Source organism: Nipponia nippon, unplaced genomic scaffold (assembly GCF_047370975.1).
Source record: "Nipponia nippon isolate SJK-2023a ecotype South Korea unplaced genomic scaffold, ASM4737097v1 scaffold_1, whole genome shotgun sequence".
NCBI classification, from domain to species: Eukaryota; Metazoa; Chordata; class Aves; order Pelecaniformes; family Threskiornithidae; genus Nipponia; species Nipponia nippon.
Genome location: NW_028262290.1, coordinates 64,440,001 through 64,454,657, shown reverse-complemented (window position 1 = coordinate 64,454,657; position 14,657 = coordinate 64,440,001). Strand labels below are relative to the sequence as shown.

General features: G+C 39.7%; 1 protein-coding gene across 3 annotated transcripts in view; it reads right to left on the bottom strand.

Moving 5' to 3' along the window:
• Positions 1 to 4,878: 4,878 nt before the first annotated feature.
• TSHZ1 (teashirt zinc finger homeobox 1) overlaps positions 4,879 to 14,657 on the bottom strand; it is a 55,255-nt gene continuing 45,476 nt past the window's right edge. For 2 of the 3 annotated variants that reach the window (XM_087757820.1, XM_087757837.1), the window contains exon 2: positions 4,879 to 9,449. In XM_087757820.1, the coding sequence (XP_087613946.1) occupies positions 6,265 to 9,449 (3,185 nt within the window). In that variant the 3' untranslated portion in view covers positions 4,879 to 6,264. The remainder of the gene's footprint in view (positions 9,450 to 14,657) is intronic. The other variant, XM_087757830.1, reaches the window with a different exon arrangement.

Below are 14,657 nucleotides of genomic sequence, written 5' to 3'. Positions count from 1 at the left end.
GAGCCTGTAGCAGTGCTTCCATGACAACAAATAAGACATTGGAACTGTGCAGTGATAAACTAATCCTAACCAGGACTTGAAGAAGGCGGTTATTTTTACAGAAGACTGCTACTCAGAAATGCTCAGGTTAAACCATAACTTCTTTGCACATCGCAATACACTGTGCAGTATCTACACCTCCACTGAGAGAGGAAGGTAAGAGCGGCAGAAATCTTGTTTTTCCCTATCTGGGTTTCACTTCCAGAGGCAGTCTTCAGGATTTTACAGCAATGGTCTCCATTAGCTGCAGAACGGTGGCAAATGGCACGTGACCCACTCTCTCAGTCCGCATCTGAAGACTACGCCCATTTCCAAGATACAGCAATGTATCCTGCCATTCAAAAATACAAAAAACTCATGATTTCAAGTAATTCAGCAAGACCGATATTTGACTTCAGTACTATGCAGTCTTGAGTATCCAATCTCCTCTGAAAGGAACGTCAAGGGGTGAGGGGATTTTGAGCATGGTGGTACACAGTACGATATAATGAAACTGAAGTGCCAGCTGGCAGGTTAATGCATTTTGCCAAACTGATTTAGCACCCACCAGTCCACTACTGAACTTATTTGAAAGAAACTGCTTGTTCTTAGCTATTGGATCTTCCATCCCAGATTATATTGGACTCAACTCAATTACTTATTCCGATTATAAACTTTCTGGGGAGTAAGGAACTGTGCCTGAGAGCATGCTCTAGTGGCCAGACCTCTCCCTGCTGGTCAGGAGCTTTGGGCACTATTTCTGACTACAGGATTTTTAGCATGCTGCTTTTTGGATTCCACCATCATGTGTGTCACCTTTTGGGTAGGAACTACAGGTACCACCCCACTTTTGTGCTTCTCAGACAAGCTCTAATACAGACTTCAGTTTGTACACACTCTAAGGAGAAGGCTTTGGACAAGTTGTCCTGTGTACCAAGAGAGATGACTTCCACCTGCACGACCCTGAAGGTTGGCCTATATTTGCCTAATGCATCCTATTAGCCCTTAAGATTTCATAATGTATGCTGTTCTGAGCAAATGAATCAGCTCTGGACTCCTACAAGAGCAGATGGGTTGCAAGCAACCAGACTCTAACCCTCCTTCCTCGAGTGACCACATGGCATTTAGCTGCAGCTGTCCTGCATCTGACAAGCCTGGTCAGGAACCTGTCAGGCTTTAACCTGCATCTTCAGACAATGCTGACACAACCACTCTGGACAGAAGTACAGTACACTGTCACTATATTAAATTTGTTCAGAATTATGCTGTACTGATGGTCAATCTATTGTGCCCTGAACAATTTAGTTAGAGAAATGCTTCTTTAAAAAGAATGAATAATTTTAACAGTCAATCCTCCCCTGCCTTTTTTACACTAAGAATTTTATCCAGAGGTAAAAACCATGAAAATCCTGACAACCTGGCCATAGCTAATCAAATTTAAACTTCATATTTTTTACAGGGAAGGGAAAAAAACATAAGTGACAAGTACAGTAGTTAGGATAAAAACTTAGTATACACATTTTGACCATGCTGACCCTGATTCAGCAGGTTACTAGACAGGACTGAAGAGAGGAGTGTAAAAAAAGTGATCTTCACAACAGAGTAACCAGAGCTTCTCATTCTCAGTGGGAAGGTCTACAGCTTTTATCAACATCACCTATTCTAACACTGGTTGTCTGAAAGTAAACAGGTCCATTAGCCATGTATCAGTGTTTGCAGTTCTGATCTCTTGGTGCTATTCTATATTCTATAACTATTCTAAAATTGGTTTTGCTATATCACTAGTCAAAAAAAACAAAGCTAATGAAGATGCTGGATAAAGAAGCACATTTCATGAATGATACTAACCTCAGGTAATCTGCATCATCTAAATAGACTTATAAAATGTTCTCCTTTTTTACAAGACACCCAGTTTTGGGTATCGATATTTTCACTTAGCTACGATATCACCTTTTACTTAGAATAGCATCTTTCATCCCAAAATGCGGTCACTCCACCTACCTGTAGGATGAAGGCAACTATACACAGTGATAAGAGAAACTATGCAAAGCCACATGAAACACTATGAGAAGAAACTCAACAGAACAGCAGGGAAAACAAAAATTTGGAAGGATCATATTATCTAGATTAGTATCTGGCCAGTAAATTGGGGTTAGCATTCCATTCTCACACATGGACAGAAAAGGACCCTGCTTTTAAATCTCAGTGAACAGATGGTGAAACCCCAATTCCTGCTACTTTCATGCTGGGAGAGTAACTCAGTACTGCATCAGCCAGGAGACCGACACCTACAGAGCTGCGAGAACACTCCGCATAGAAACTGGCCTCCCTTGGAAGTCTCCTAACCAGGACCCCTGCCATATTATGTAGAGAATATCACACGTTCAAATTTGAGGTGGCTTTGGAAATTGCAGGCAGAAGCTGACACAGTGTGTCTTGATTAGTCTAATGCAAGATAATGTGTGCATTTTTATGCCTTTATACTTAATTGCAATTGCATTTTAGTGGCCTCCATGATAAGGACAGGTTATGTTTGGTGTCATTATTACCAGCCTAACTACCCAGAGAAAGCCGTAACAAAGTTATGTTGCAGAAGATATTACTGAGTATCCCACCAAATGCTACCAAAAAAGAAAAAAATAAGTCATTTCATTCAGGACTAATGTCATCAGTACACAGATCCCTCGAATTTGCAGTGGTTTGCATCAGCTTCAAAACAGCAATACAGAGAAGTGCACAGAAGCAGAAATCAAACCGGTGAAACAGACAAACCAAGATCTTTCCCTCTGAGAACAGATACAAGCAAACATGTAAACACCAGCAATGTAATGCTGAAAAAAAAGTAGCTTTACACTTCTCTGAAAAGAATTAGATACAATGGATTTTGAATACGTCAGAAAATAGGTATACAGGCTTACAGAGACTACGACGGGCTTTAAGGCTTTCACATCTCTTTTCTTCAAGACCAGTCCTGAAGGCTCTGTGGTCTCTTCCATGTAGTAGCTTTTGTAGTGACTAGCAGAGCAGCACAAACTTACCTTTGTTGAAATCTCACTGAAATAAAGAAGAAATAAGCCTGCAAACAAATTTTGAGGAAAAGAATAACTTGGTTTTAAACTGTGCAATTTTTTTTTTAAAGGAAATTTTTCGGAAATACGATATTCAAACAAAAGTGGCAAAAATCCAAAGAATAAAGATCATGCTGTCGCCGTGCTTCATTTTGTTAAGCAAGTGAAACATTAGAGCCCTCAAATCTTCATCTACTTCATATTTCAGTCTTAGAAAGTGTTACATCAGCATAGTCGCCAGGTAAAGCTGCTAGTTTATTCTAAATGGACTTTCTTCAGACACTGGCACAGATGATGAGTGATTGTCCAATTCTGAAGCTATCAGAACTGAACGGATTTAGCAATGTCATAAACACCTCTCGAGGGAGTCACCTGGTGTTGAGAACTCACTTTACATGCCGCGTTTCAAAATGAGTTTTAATGGATTTACATTAGATTCAAACCCACTTTAGAGCTATTATTTCTCCCTTTCAACCTTTTCACCCACTGCTGCAATGTAATACAGCATATTCTATAATCACATGTTTGCAGGCCCGTGGTAAAGTAAACAAAACTTCAAAGGGTTATTATTTAAAGACTCTGTATTACAGCCGTAGGCCTGACTGTTGTTCTTCCTCACCACCCCTTGGGCCCAAAGTACATAATCATCCAGTAATTGAACTGAAGTGTCTAAATGGCTAGATCCCCTGAAGGACATAGGTAGTTAGCAGCGAAGAAAGTAAGGGACATTTAAAAAAAACCTCATGGCACTTTCCTGCACTACTTAGAAATACTGCGTGACTGACCTGGACGTGCTAGGCTCTCGCAGAAAACAGAACAACGCAGAGATCTTTCTGGGGTTGTAACTAAACCAAAGATTAAATGTAGAACTGTGCTGCATTTGGAAGCAAAGATCTTACATTTAAATTACTTTCAGAAGAATTGAGGAGAAGGAACAGAAATACACATACGTACACAGATGTATACGTAACAGAATAGTACCACTAATACCATGTGAAAGCAAACCCCTCTAGGTCCTCATATTTAATAGCCCCTCCAAAAAGTGTAATGGATAGCAGATCCCAGGCTTTCATACGCTGTAACTGTCAAAGCACTCAGGAGATAGAGTAGTGAAGGCTCTGACAGCTCTCTTTTACATTCTAAATGACATCTGCATTCAACAGAACAGAAATAAAGATTAAGGGAAACACCTGATATGATAGCACTCAGCTTACCTCAAAATGCAATATTTAAAAAGTACAGAGAAACACAGGTCTGCCTTCTTGTACTGTAAGTAAAAACTGGTGTCAAAGCCTCAGAGGTCTTCACCGCTGCCAGAAAGGCAAGTACTGCCGCATTCAACAGACTACAGGGGCAGAAGCCACAGCCTCTGACTATGTGACTGTTGAAATCAAAAGGTGTTTTGCCTAAGGGAGGGAGGAGACGGTCTTTGAATGCACACAGAAAATGACTATGGGCACCATCATGCATCACAGGAAAATTAACTTGGCCGAAACCTTTGCAGCCCTTCTTGTACTTCAGTGACGAGCAGAATGCCCGTCGCTAACTGATGGCGCCCCACTGATTCTGTACCTGTCGCAGTACGTACCTACTGCAAATCTCTTTTAAGAGGTTATTAGTATTACGGCTTCGAATGAAACACGTCAGCATACAGACCATGAGAGATGATTTCGAATAGATTCTTGCTGGTTGATTATATAAACGATGCCTCTTATTGCTCGAATAACACCTCAAAGGCAATATAATGACGACATGACAATGTATGTAAATCAAGAACTGCATGTGGGTTTATTTTACACTTGAGAAAACAGTGGATTTAATTGTGTGAACCAAAATGTACTGTACAATATTAATGATAAAACATCAAAATGTATAATTCATAGTGCATTGCTTGCTTTATTTTTATTTATTTATTTTTTTGTCAGATAGTTCCTTTAAGTACATGCATCTGGAAAGATGCAGGTGCCAGTAAAATTTCTCTATTTATATCAAGCTGCAGGAACTAAATTTTATTCAAAAAGTGTGGTTTTACATTATATACACAGAAATTGAATATAAAATGACAATATAAAAAGTTAAAAGAGAAAGCATACAGCCAGAAGGTACAAAGAAAGTTGAACAGTTTAAAATGGTAGGATATGTAACATGTATTTTTTTAAGCTGATGCTGGCAATTTACAAGGAACAGAATCCAACATTTGCCCCATTTTTTTTGTTTTCATTTACCAATGCAGCACACTATAGAAAGGTCAGCTTGTACCAAAGCTTAACATTTGTAAATAACTATAAACGGCAGTATTTTACAGGAAAAAAAAAAAAAAGGAAAAAAAAAAGAAAGGAAAGAAAAGAGCATTTTTACACTTGTTTTAAATAACAGCTTGCATACTTTTTTTTTTTTTTTTTTTGCCAAAAAGTGGCAATTCTCAGCATCCAGAGGGTTTGGGCATAGTGGCAACTTGGTTTGCTTTTGTTTTTTAATTATTATTTAACTTATACAGTTGTGGCTTCCTAACCCCTTGAGTACTACACAGCTCTCCTTCTTCCAAGGACTGCATGCACAATTTCTTCACAAACCAGTTCTACATTAAAAAAAAAAAAAAGAAGCTCATTCATTTAAAAAAAATAAGTTCTGCTTCTGACACAGCTTTTATTTGAATGAAATGCCTTTAAGCCTTTTGTTTTGTTTTGTTTTTCCTTATTTACTTATTTAGTCACTGGGAAAGGCACAGAAATGCTATTACAGTTCTCAGAGGGTTAAAACTTGACACTACCAGGTTCTGTGACCTTTATTGTCATGGCAACTTTGTAATTTTAGGATGTCTCTTTATCATTGTTCTTTGTGTCTTTCTTTACGGCTAAATTAATGTCTCTCAATAGTGTCTCCCACTATATTCTACAAAAGATAGCTTAACATCAAGGACAGATGTTGAAAATAAAGGTCAGACTTTGACTCACAAAAAATAAAAACAGAAACAAAAAATAACCATGCACAGATCAGACAAAGAGCATATAAATATAACTACAAAATAAGTGTAAGAAAAACCAAGGTCCAGATAGGCAGTTCAGCAACAAAAGTAAGACTGATTTCAGAGGCTCAGGTCAGGCCTAGTGCAGTACTATGAAGAAGTTTAGTGCAATGTTCCTGTGGTCACTTGCATACCTGGCTGCTTACCTGGACGCTATTGTTTTTCTAACTCAGTTACATAGATCAGATGGTCCTCTGGGGACTTGCCATGTGTTTTACTAAGGTGCAGTTTGACTGCATGCTTGCTTGCAAAAGTTCGGTTACAGAGCTTACACTGGAATGTGGAGCCTAAGTCCTCCTCGGCAATTCCAAGTGAGCCCAAAGTCTTGTTTGCGAGGACTTTTGAAACATTCTGCTGTTCTTGAATCTGATTAAGTGGCAACTTTGACAGATCCTTCAAACTAAACCCTAGGTGTGTCTCTAAGTGACTTATGTATGTAGAAGCAGTCCTGAACTGAGAGGCACAATCATTGCAAAAGAAAACAGGATGCCCTGTGTCCAAGTTCTTTAAAAATTTAGTTCCACCTGTCCTCCTTAACTGATACTTCACATTGGCCAGCCAGTGGCTAATTGTGGTCATGGAAAGACCAGTAAACTTAGAGATGTGTACCCGCTCTTGTGGACCTAAGTCTGACATAATGTATTTGCCTTCTGGGGTCTCCCTCAAGCTGGAAGCAAACTGGGCTTGAAGGATTAGAAGATGCTGAGGGTTCCAGTTGGACTGTCTGCCCTTCCTCTTGTGTACTGGCGACAGTTCATCCAGAGCTTCCTCAAAACTGCTCCCGTCAGCATCAGACTTCTCTGACACGGTAGACGGAGTTGAAGACTTGGGTGTCAAACGCCCTGTGAGGTTCTTCACCATATCGGAAATATCCAGCAGGGCACTCTCCCTTAGCGGGGACGAGGCAGAGTCAGCCACGCTGGAAACAAGGGGTTTGGTTTTGGACTTCGTTAAATCAATAGGTTGATCACTGTTCTCATAGTAATACCGGTCAATAGCATCTGCCTGCTTGACCGGAGTGGTTGGATAAATGGGTTTGTCCAACATGCTGTTGCTAATTTTGTATAGCATGGCCAAAGGGTCCAGAGAGGGGCTTACCGGCTTTGAAATTTTGCCTAAGTGGGTATTCATAATGGACTGTAAAGCGCTCAATGGATTAATGAAGGATGGCTCAGGTGAATGATCTGTGATGATTCCTAAATTGTTACAGCCGTTTGCAACCTTTGTTTTAAGTGGCTCTGTACCATTTGGCGTATGTGCTTCTGCTGGACTGTCCTTTTTCACCTTCTGAACTTCTGCCTCAGAGCTCTTCTGCTGCTGCTGTTTGTTATTCATTTCTTCTGCTTTCGGGAAGTCCTTGTTTTCTTTAGCAGCAGGTGACACTGGTTTGACTGGAGAACTCTTCTCTTTCTCCAAAGGCTTTTCTTCCTTCTTCACGCTGATTTTACCTGTAACTTTCTCCACCAGTTCTTCCATAGCAGATACATTGCTCTTGTGAGGTGGGGGTGTGAGATTGCCCGGGGAATGGATGAGTGCATTGTGTTCTGACGACAGTGATTTTACGCTGCTGGCGTAAGACGGCTGCATTTGAACGCTCTGCACTGCCGGCTGAAGGGGTTTGACTGTTCCTGGGAGCTGGTAAGCTGCGTGAATACTGGGATATCCTCCCCAGGACGGGGCTCCATTCTGAGCTTTGCTGATAGCCGTTGTCACCGTGTTCTCCAGGGATTTCAGTATGTCTATTCCGCCTTTAGGACTATCATCTAGGTCCTCCTCTCTGAGGTACTGATACAAAGTTGTTGGCTCAAATTTCTCTGTGGAGTCCTCATTCTCTTCTTTAATCTTTTTCTCTGTTTCACTGACCACCACCTTTTCCTTCTCTAGGTCTTTCTTTTCCTCCGAGTTTGTGGAGCCCGCTGGGGAATCGGGCTGCTTTTTAATATTGGAGGCTGGTAACCTTGTGTGGGTGGTGGGTGGAAGAGGTATAGACTGTATCTTCTCCTCCACCACAGGGTCCAATACTAGCTGTTTGCCTTTTTTGGAAGCAGAGTTGGTCACCTTCAAGAAATGACCAGTGACCATCATGTGAGCAGTGAGCTGCTGCAAAGTGTCATGGGAACTGCCGCATTCCATGCATTTCAATATTTGGGCTTTGCGTGCCTCAAACTGCCAAGTGTAGCTAGCACCATTTTGATAGCCATAGCGGTTGTTTGGAGTCACATAGGGGTTGGCAGTTTTCTGATCCTTCGCAGACTCACCCAGTGAAGCTTCTGCAGTGATCCCTGTTGGCTCAGGTGAACAAGGTGAAGCTAAGTCCTGAAGTGCTCGCTTTTTGGTAGAAGGGACCAATTTAGTGATGGCTGGTACTGGCTCCTTCAGAGGCACTTTCTGGTAATGCTTTGTTTTTATCATATGGACACTGAGGTCTTGCAAAGACTCAAACGAATGCCCACAGTACATGCACTTCAGCACTTTCTGGGCATCCTCTTTGCCTTCCATTTCCATGAGTGACCGCTTTCTAGGCTTTGACCACCGTTTGGTCTTATCAGCTTCTTTATCTCTGTTGTCATCACGGTAATGTCCAGTTTCATTCATGTGCACTGTTAGCTCCACCAGTGTGTCATAAGCTGCACTGCAGTCTTTGCATCGGAACTTGCTAGCACCGGTGAACACAGACCCATACAGTTTATTGTTTTGCCGGTAAAGCTGTACTGTGCTGAAAAGACTAGGCTCTGGGAGAAGTCCGTACGATGAGGTCTGCTGCAAAGTTTTAGCTAAAGCAGCTTGGTGCCAGTCATAACCGGAGCCACCACTGTTGCTATTACTGTTGCTAGTATTACTGGTAGTTGTACTGGTACTAGTGTTGGTACTGGTAGTACTAGTACTCTGGGAATTGACATTGGTGTCAGTATTGGCGGTGTTTTCATTCTGGTTGATTCCGTTGTTGCTGGTGGTTGGATTGGATTTCTTTAAGTCCAAAGCTAAACTGGACCAGCAAGTCTCTGAAAGCAAATTTGCATACACAGCTTTTATTTGTGCCAAGCTGTCCTGTGGATAGGAAACATTGTCTGTGCACTGAGGATCCTCTTTCTCTTCTTTAGAGGAAGTGCTTTTGAAATGGCCCAGCTGATCGCTGTTTTCACTAAACGGCGAACCATAGCCTGCATCCTGATTAGTTGCAGTGCTGACTGGGGAGTTCTGGTAGCTTTGAGCCTCTTTGATCTCCGCTTCTTCATTGCACAAGTACTCATTCTCCTGGATGTCCAGAGACAGCCCATCATCTTCCACGCTGTCTTCATCTATTTCTGCTGCTTTCAATTCCTCCTCAGGAACATATGCTAAAATAAAGGAGGGGAGAGGAGGGGGTAAAACAAGACAAAGTTATCAAACACGCACATTTTACATCGTTGCTGTCTTCTGTACTAAAAGCAGTAACCATAAAGACAAATTTTGAAGATACATCCAGAAACCAAACTCGCCATCACTCACACACCCCACCTATAAATCCACATACTCTGTCCTGGTTACAGTTTGATACCAGTGCTATCTAAGAATAAACTTTGACTTCAGCAGTAAAATATGTGCCAGGACCACAGTAGATACCATAATATCAAAACCAAAATCAAACAAAGAGCCTACTAAACCAGTTTTTATCAACTTAAAAAATGGCCTGGCACTGAGCTATATCTACTGCACTACGTATGCGCAACACATTGCAGCTGACCTGCACCCTTCAGACCTAGGCACTGAGAACCACTGGCTTGGCCAACTCCCATCTCGTCAGGGCTGTCTTTTCTGGCAAACTGGCTTTACCTACGCCTTCAGGGGCCATTTCTGTGTCACTGACACCTGACTCTAATGGAGCTATAGGGGGCAAGCTTGTCAGGTTAGCTGTTCCAGGGTCTCCTGGTGGCTGGCTGTACTGGGTCCGTTTGAGAGCAGAACGGCTTTCATTTTTACAAGGTGAAAAGAGAAGCAAGATTATGATTGTTTTCTGAAATGGCTAGGATATACTTTGCCTCGTGTTAGGATCTGATGTGGGTCCTGCATTTACCATTTTGAAACCAGCAGTCAGCAACTAAAAGTAAATGTTAGAGATTAATTTTTAAAAGCAACAAACAAAAAACTTGAGACCTCCATCCCAGCTTGATTATTGGCTTACGGTAAATATAAAACCTTGCTATTGTATTGCCACCTGGTAAAACTACATAATCTTACCAAACTTTGTGTTTATCTATATCAAACTATTTTTTAGACTAGCAAATGTGATATTCATGAGCAGATGGCCATTACATCAAAACACATTTCTCCAAGGGCCCAATTCACAGAAGTGGCTTACATGCACCTAAGTGATAAATGTACACTTTCATTGCAAAGCAGAAAACATACTTGTACTCCCTCCAGTTTTGTAAAAGAAGCTTAAAAAAATCACAATCATAATGGAATGTAGATCATTTATAAGCATGTCAAGGTAGAAAACATGGATTGTGAACAATTTTCTGTGATCGAATAAAAAAATGCCTCCTTGTCAGGTGAACTGTGCAGCAAGTGATGCTGAAATGTGGGCTATGTCCTTCCATGGTACAACACTGAAACAAAGGCAGAAGTAGAGGCACTTCTGCTCCTATGTGATATGAAGAGAATACATATTATCATGTTAACAAAGCTGAACTCTTCTTGAATTGGGGGAAGCATAAGCACCAGTTGAGCTGCTTTTTGTACACAGTTGTTAACATATTCTGAAACTTCTTTTCTGAAAAATAAAAAGAATCTTTTCTCATTGTAATATGAACACTCTTTGAAATATATTTGGGTGGTTTTTTTTTTAAAAAAAGTAACAGGCCAGTACTGCATTCTGTATTCACCTTTGCAATTCAGTCTTAATGCAGCCCCTAACTACTTGTCTGATCTTTTAAGATAAAGTAGAAAAGTAGTGCATCTAGTACTGGGGTAGTGCTGAACCTTAAGATGCCCACTGCATCTTTCATCAGTCCTCTAAGTGTCAATTTTTTTCAGAAGAGAATCTGATCTTTTGGTTTTTAAAAAAGTGTTAAGCAGGACCCAATTCCTTACAGATGCGTCAGCCTCGGGTGTCTTCTAATATGTTTAAAAGGACTGGTGAGTACCAAGCTCAACAGAAGTCACTACAGAAATCATCCTGGAGCCCAAGGCCAGTAAGATGCCAGAAAAGCCTCATAAAACCAGAAAAAAATATTCCTAAAAATGCATTTAGTCCATAAAATGAGGAATAAAATATAGGAACAGTAAAAGAACTAAGAAGTCAGTCAACTTCCCAGTGTTGCAGTAATGCTGCTGTTGAAACGCTCGGCAGGTACTTGAGCACGGTAGTACTGCTGCAGTTCTGAACTCTAGGTATGGTATGCAAGCAGAATTCACTCCCATAGCTACAGTCTAAGATCTCTTAGCTCTCTCATTAAATACACCTGTTTTCAGTCATTTCTAACAGCAAAAGACAATACATTTTTAAGTTTCAGAAAAGTAAAGAACAGTTATAGAAGAATATGGTTTCTGATTCTGAAATTACTTCTAAATTAAAAAAACAAAAAACTCTGAGGCCTAAAATGCATAAAAATGGACAGTTACCATCTGGCATTTTTATTTAAAAAAAAAAATCCAAAACTTAGTAATGATCAGCAGACAGTCACCAAGTGGAAGCTGAAAACTGAGGGGGCCCGCATTCTGAGCTTTTATGAACAGCTATCTTCTTACTAACCTCAGTGGAACTATGCCAATTTTCTCTAATTTTCACATCCCAATATTTTTAATAAATAGATGTAAGAAACTGCTGTAAGATGATGAATGTTGCTATAGTTGATACAGCATTTGAAAGAATCCAGGTGAATTATCTGCTTACAACTCTTTACTTAATTCTAAATTGCATAAATATATATTTTTATAATTGCTATATATAACCATCTAAATATCTGCTTAAGTAGAAACTCTAGTTGAGCCACTGCCATATCTTTTATTTTCCTTTATTTATTTATGACGGCGTATTTTCTCTATTCTGGTACTTTTGCACTTTACCATAAAAAAAAAAGGAGCTAAACCACACAAGAAACATTAAAACTACATGAAAGGTCTGTGTTAAACTGTCAAAGCAAAGAAACTGAGCATTAGGGTGAAATATCCATCTTTCACTTACGTTCCTAGTCTTAGGTTCTGCTGAGACTACTACACGATTGAGTTCACTCCCTTACCAATATATACTGCAATATAAGAGCTGAGAATGTACGACTGGCTAGGACTCTGATTTTCTATGATTTCAGAATTTAAGCCAGATTCTAAAAAAAAAAAAAAAGAATTTACATGATGTGCATACCCATGTCTGTAGAGTTGTTATCTGAAATAACACAAAGAAGTAATGCTTCTTAACCAAAAAGAGAGTAATTTATCTGAAATGTTTAATTTCTACCACTGCAATGAAAAAGATTTTATTTAACTCCTTTAGCTACCATAGGATACACACAATACCTTTTCATTCAAGACCACTAATGTTTATAAGATGAATAGCAGCACACTCAACATATGGTATTTTGCAAGGTCAGTGCAATTCTCTAACTGAAAAGGTTTCTGTTAGAGATAATTCAGAAGCATACAAAATCAAGAATGTTAGTTTCTAAAAACATGTATGTTTTACTAAAATTCTCACAGAAATTTGACAAATAAGTAAACAGAATTTTAAACATAGCAAAAATGTTCCTATTATAATTACTTGCAGAGACAAGTAATTTTATTATACGTCAAACAAAAGTGTGAGATGTTCAGATTCTCCCCCTAAATTATAATAGGTAGCTCAACAGACAGACAGCGTATCTTTCTGTGACCGAGAAACTCTCAGCAATCTTCTCCAGATATTCCGGCATCTGCAAAGACTCTGCTGGTTTACATGTGTCCTGAAACCACACAGAAATACCAAGAGCAGATGTAAGCAGTGATCCCCCTCAACAAAAACTATATCTAAAACAGAAGAAATTACAGAACATAATGTCAGCTTGTCTTTTCCTTCTCATTTGTGCATGCACAGACTCGGGCAAACGCACGGTGGAAAAAAGGGAAAAAGCTTCAAATTCCAGACAACTAAAAATTAGGGGGAGCAGTTTGTATTTCTTTTCTCCTTATTAAGTCTTGCTAATATTTTTTGCCTATAAAATGTGCCTTCTGGATGCCAACGCTTCCCCATAGATATACTGTCATCTTTGAGCAGTGTTAAAAGCTGTGCATTCTAATCTAAGTGGACATGAGACGCTATATATTGTACATGTGAGTAGCACAGCACATTGTGTTTGCTTCAGTGAGAATATTTACACTATAAATACACATCCATTGTTTGAAAAAGCAGATAGATATCTGAAATGTAAGGATGTGGTTAAAAATATAAATATTCTCACATAAAACCTTTCTATAACCTCAGACCGGTGCTTTTGAAGGAATCTGTCTCTACGGAGGTATTCTTTTCCATTCAAAAAGGTATTCAGCACTGAATACATTATTTTGAAAAGGACAAAAAGCAATGATTGTACTTGTTTTTAACAGCCTACAAAATTAAATGCAGTAAACTCTTCAAGACCCAATTTTAAATCCTCCAAATAAATAAATTTATTCAGAAGAAACACCTAAGTATTGAAGGCCACGATTCAGTAAAGCAATTGAATACCGAGGTAGTTTTCACTGAAATACGTATTTCACAGTTTCAACAAATAGGCACGGGTTTAAATCTAAAATTCTTCACTAAATCAGGGCCTACTCTGGGACTAAACAATAGTGGCGCGATGTGAATGTTCACTTTCTTCAACAGATGTATTTCCACAGCTTCTAATATTTACCCAGCCAACAGGAGACAGCAGCTGCAGAAGTTTTCACAGTCCACACTGTCACCTGGCACAAACCACACTCTAGGCTGGGAGTGACTTCCACTGCACACAAGAACACATTTCACATCTTGGGCAAAAAAGTACAGATAGAAAAGACAATCTATAGCACATATCTCCCTCATTACAGAAAAACGAGAGGGAGAGGAGAAAAAAAAAAAAACATTTACAGATATGTTTCCAGAATACAGAGTCATGAGAGTTTTACAAAAGAATCCAAAATCTCACATTGTGAGAGGTTAACATGCCTGCTGGAAGATTTGCAAATTTTCTATATTAGTATATAAAAATATTCATACAAAATTCTGGCACAGATGCTACAAATCTGTGTGTGTGTCTGTATTACAATATCACTACAGTGGAAAAATATGGCTTAGTTATGACAATGGCTGAGGAGCAGCACAGGCTATCAGGCAACGAAACAACCTTACTACAGTGGTTTGTGTCTTTCCTTTCTAATTGCAGCAAAACGGGGGGCAAAATACTAGAAGTGCCTACCCTCTAATCCCCCTCTGCCATGGGTCTGAAAAGTAGATAAGGTACTGTAACAAGAACAACCTGCGTGCTTCTAGCAGGTTGAATGATAACCCTTAAAGGCATCCCATTAAAAACCAACAAAAAGATTCTTCACCTCCTTCTCCTCTCTCCCCTATC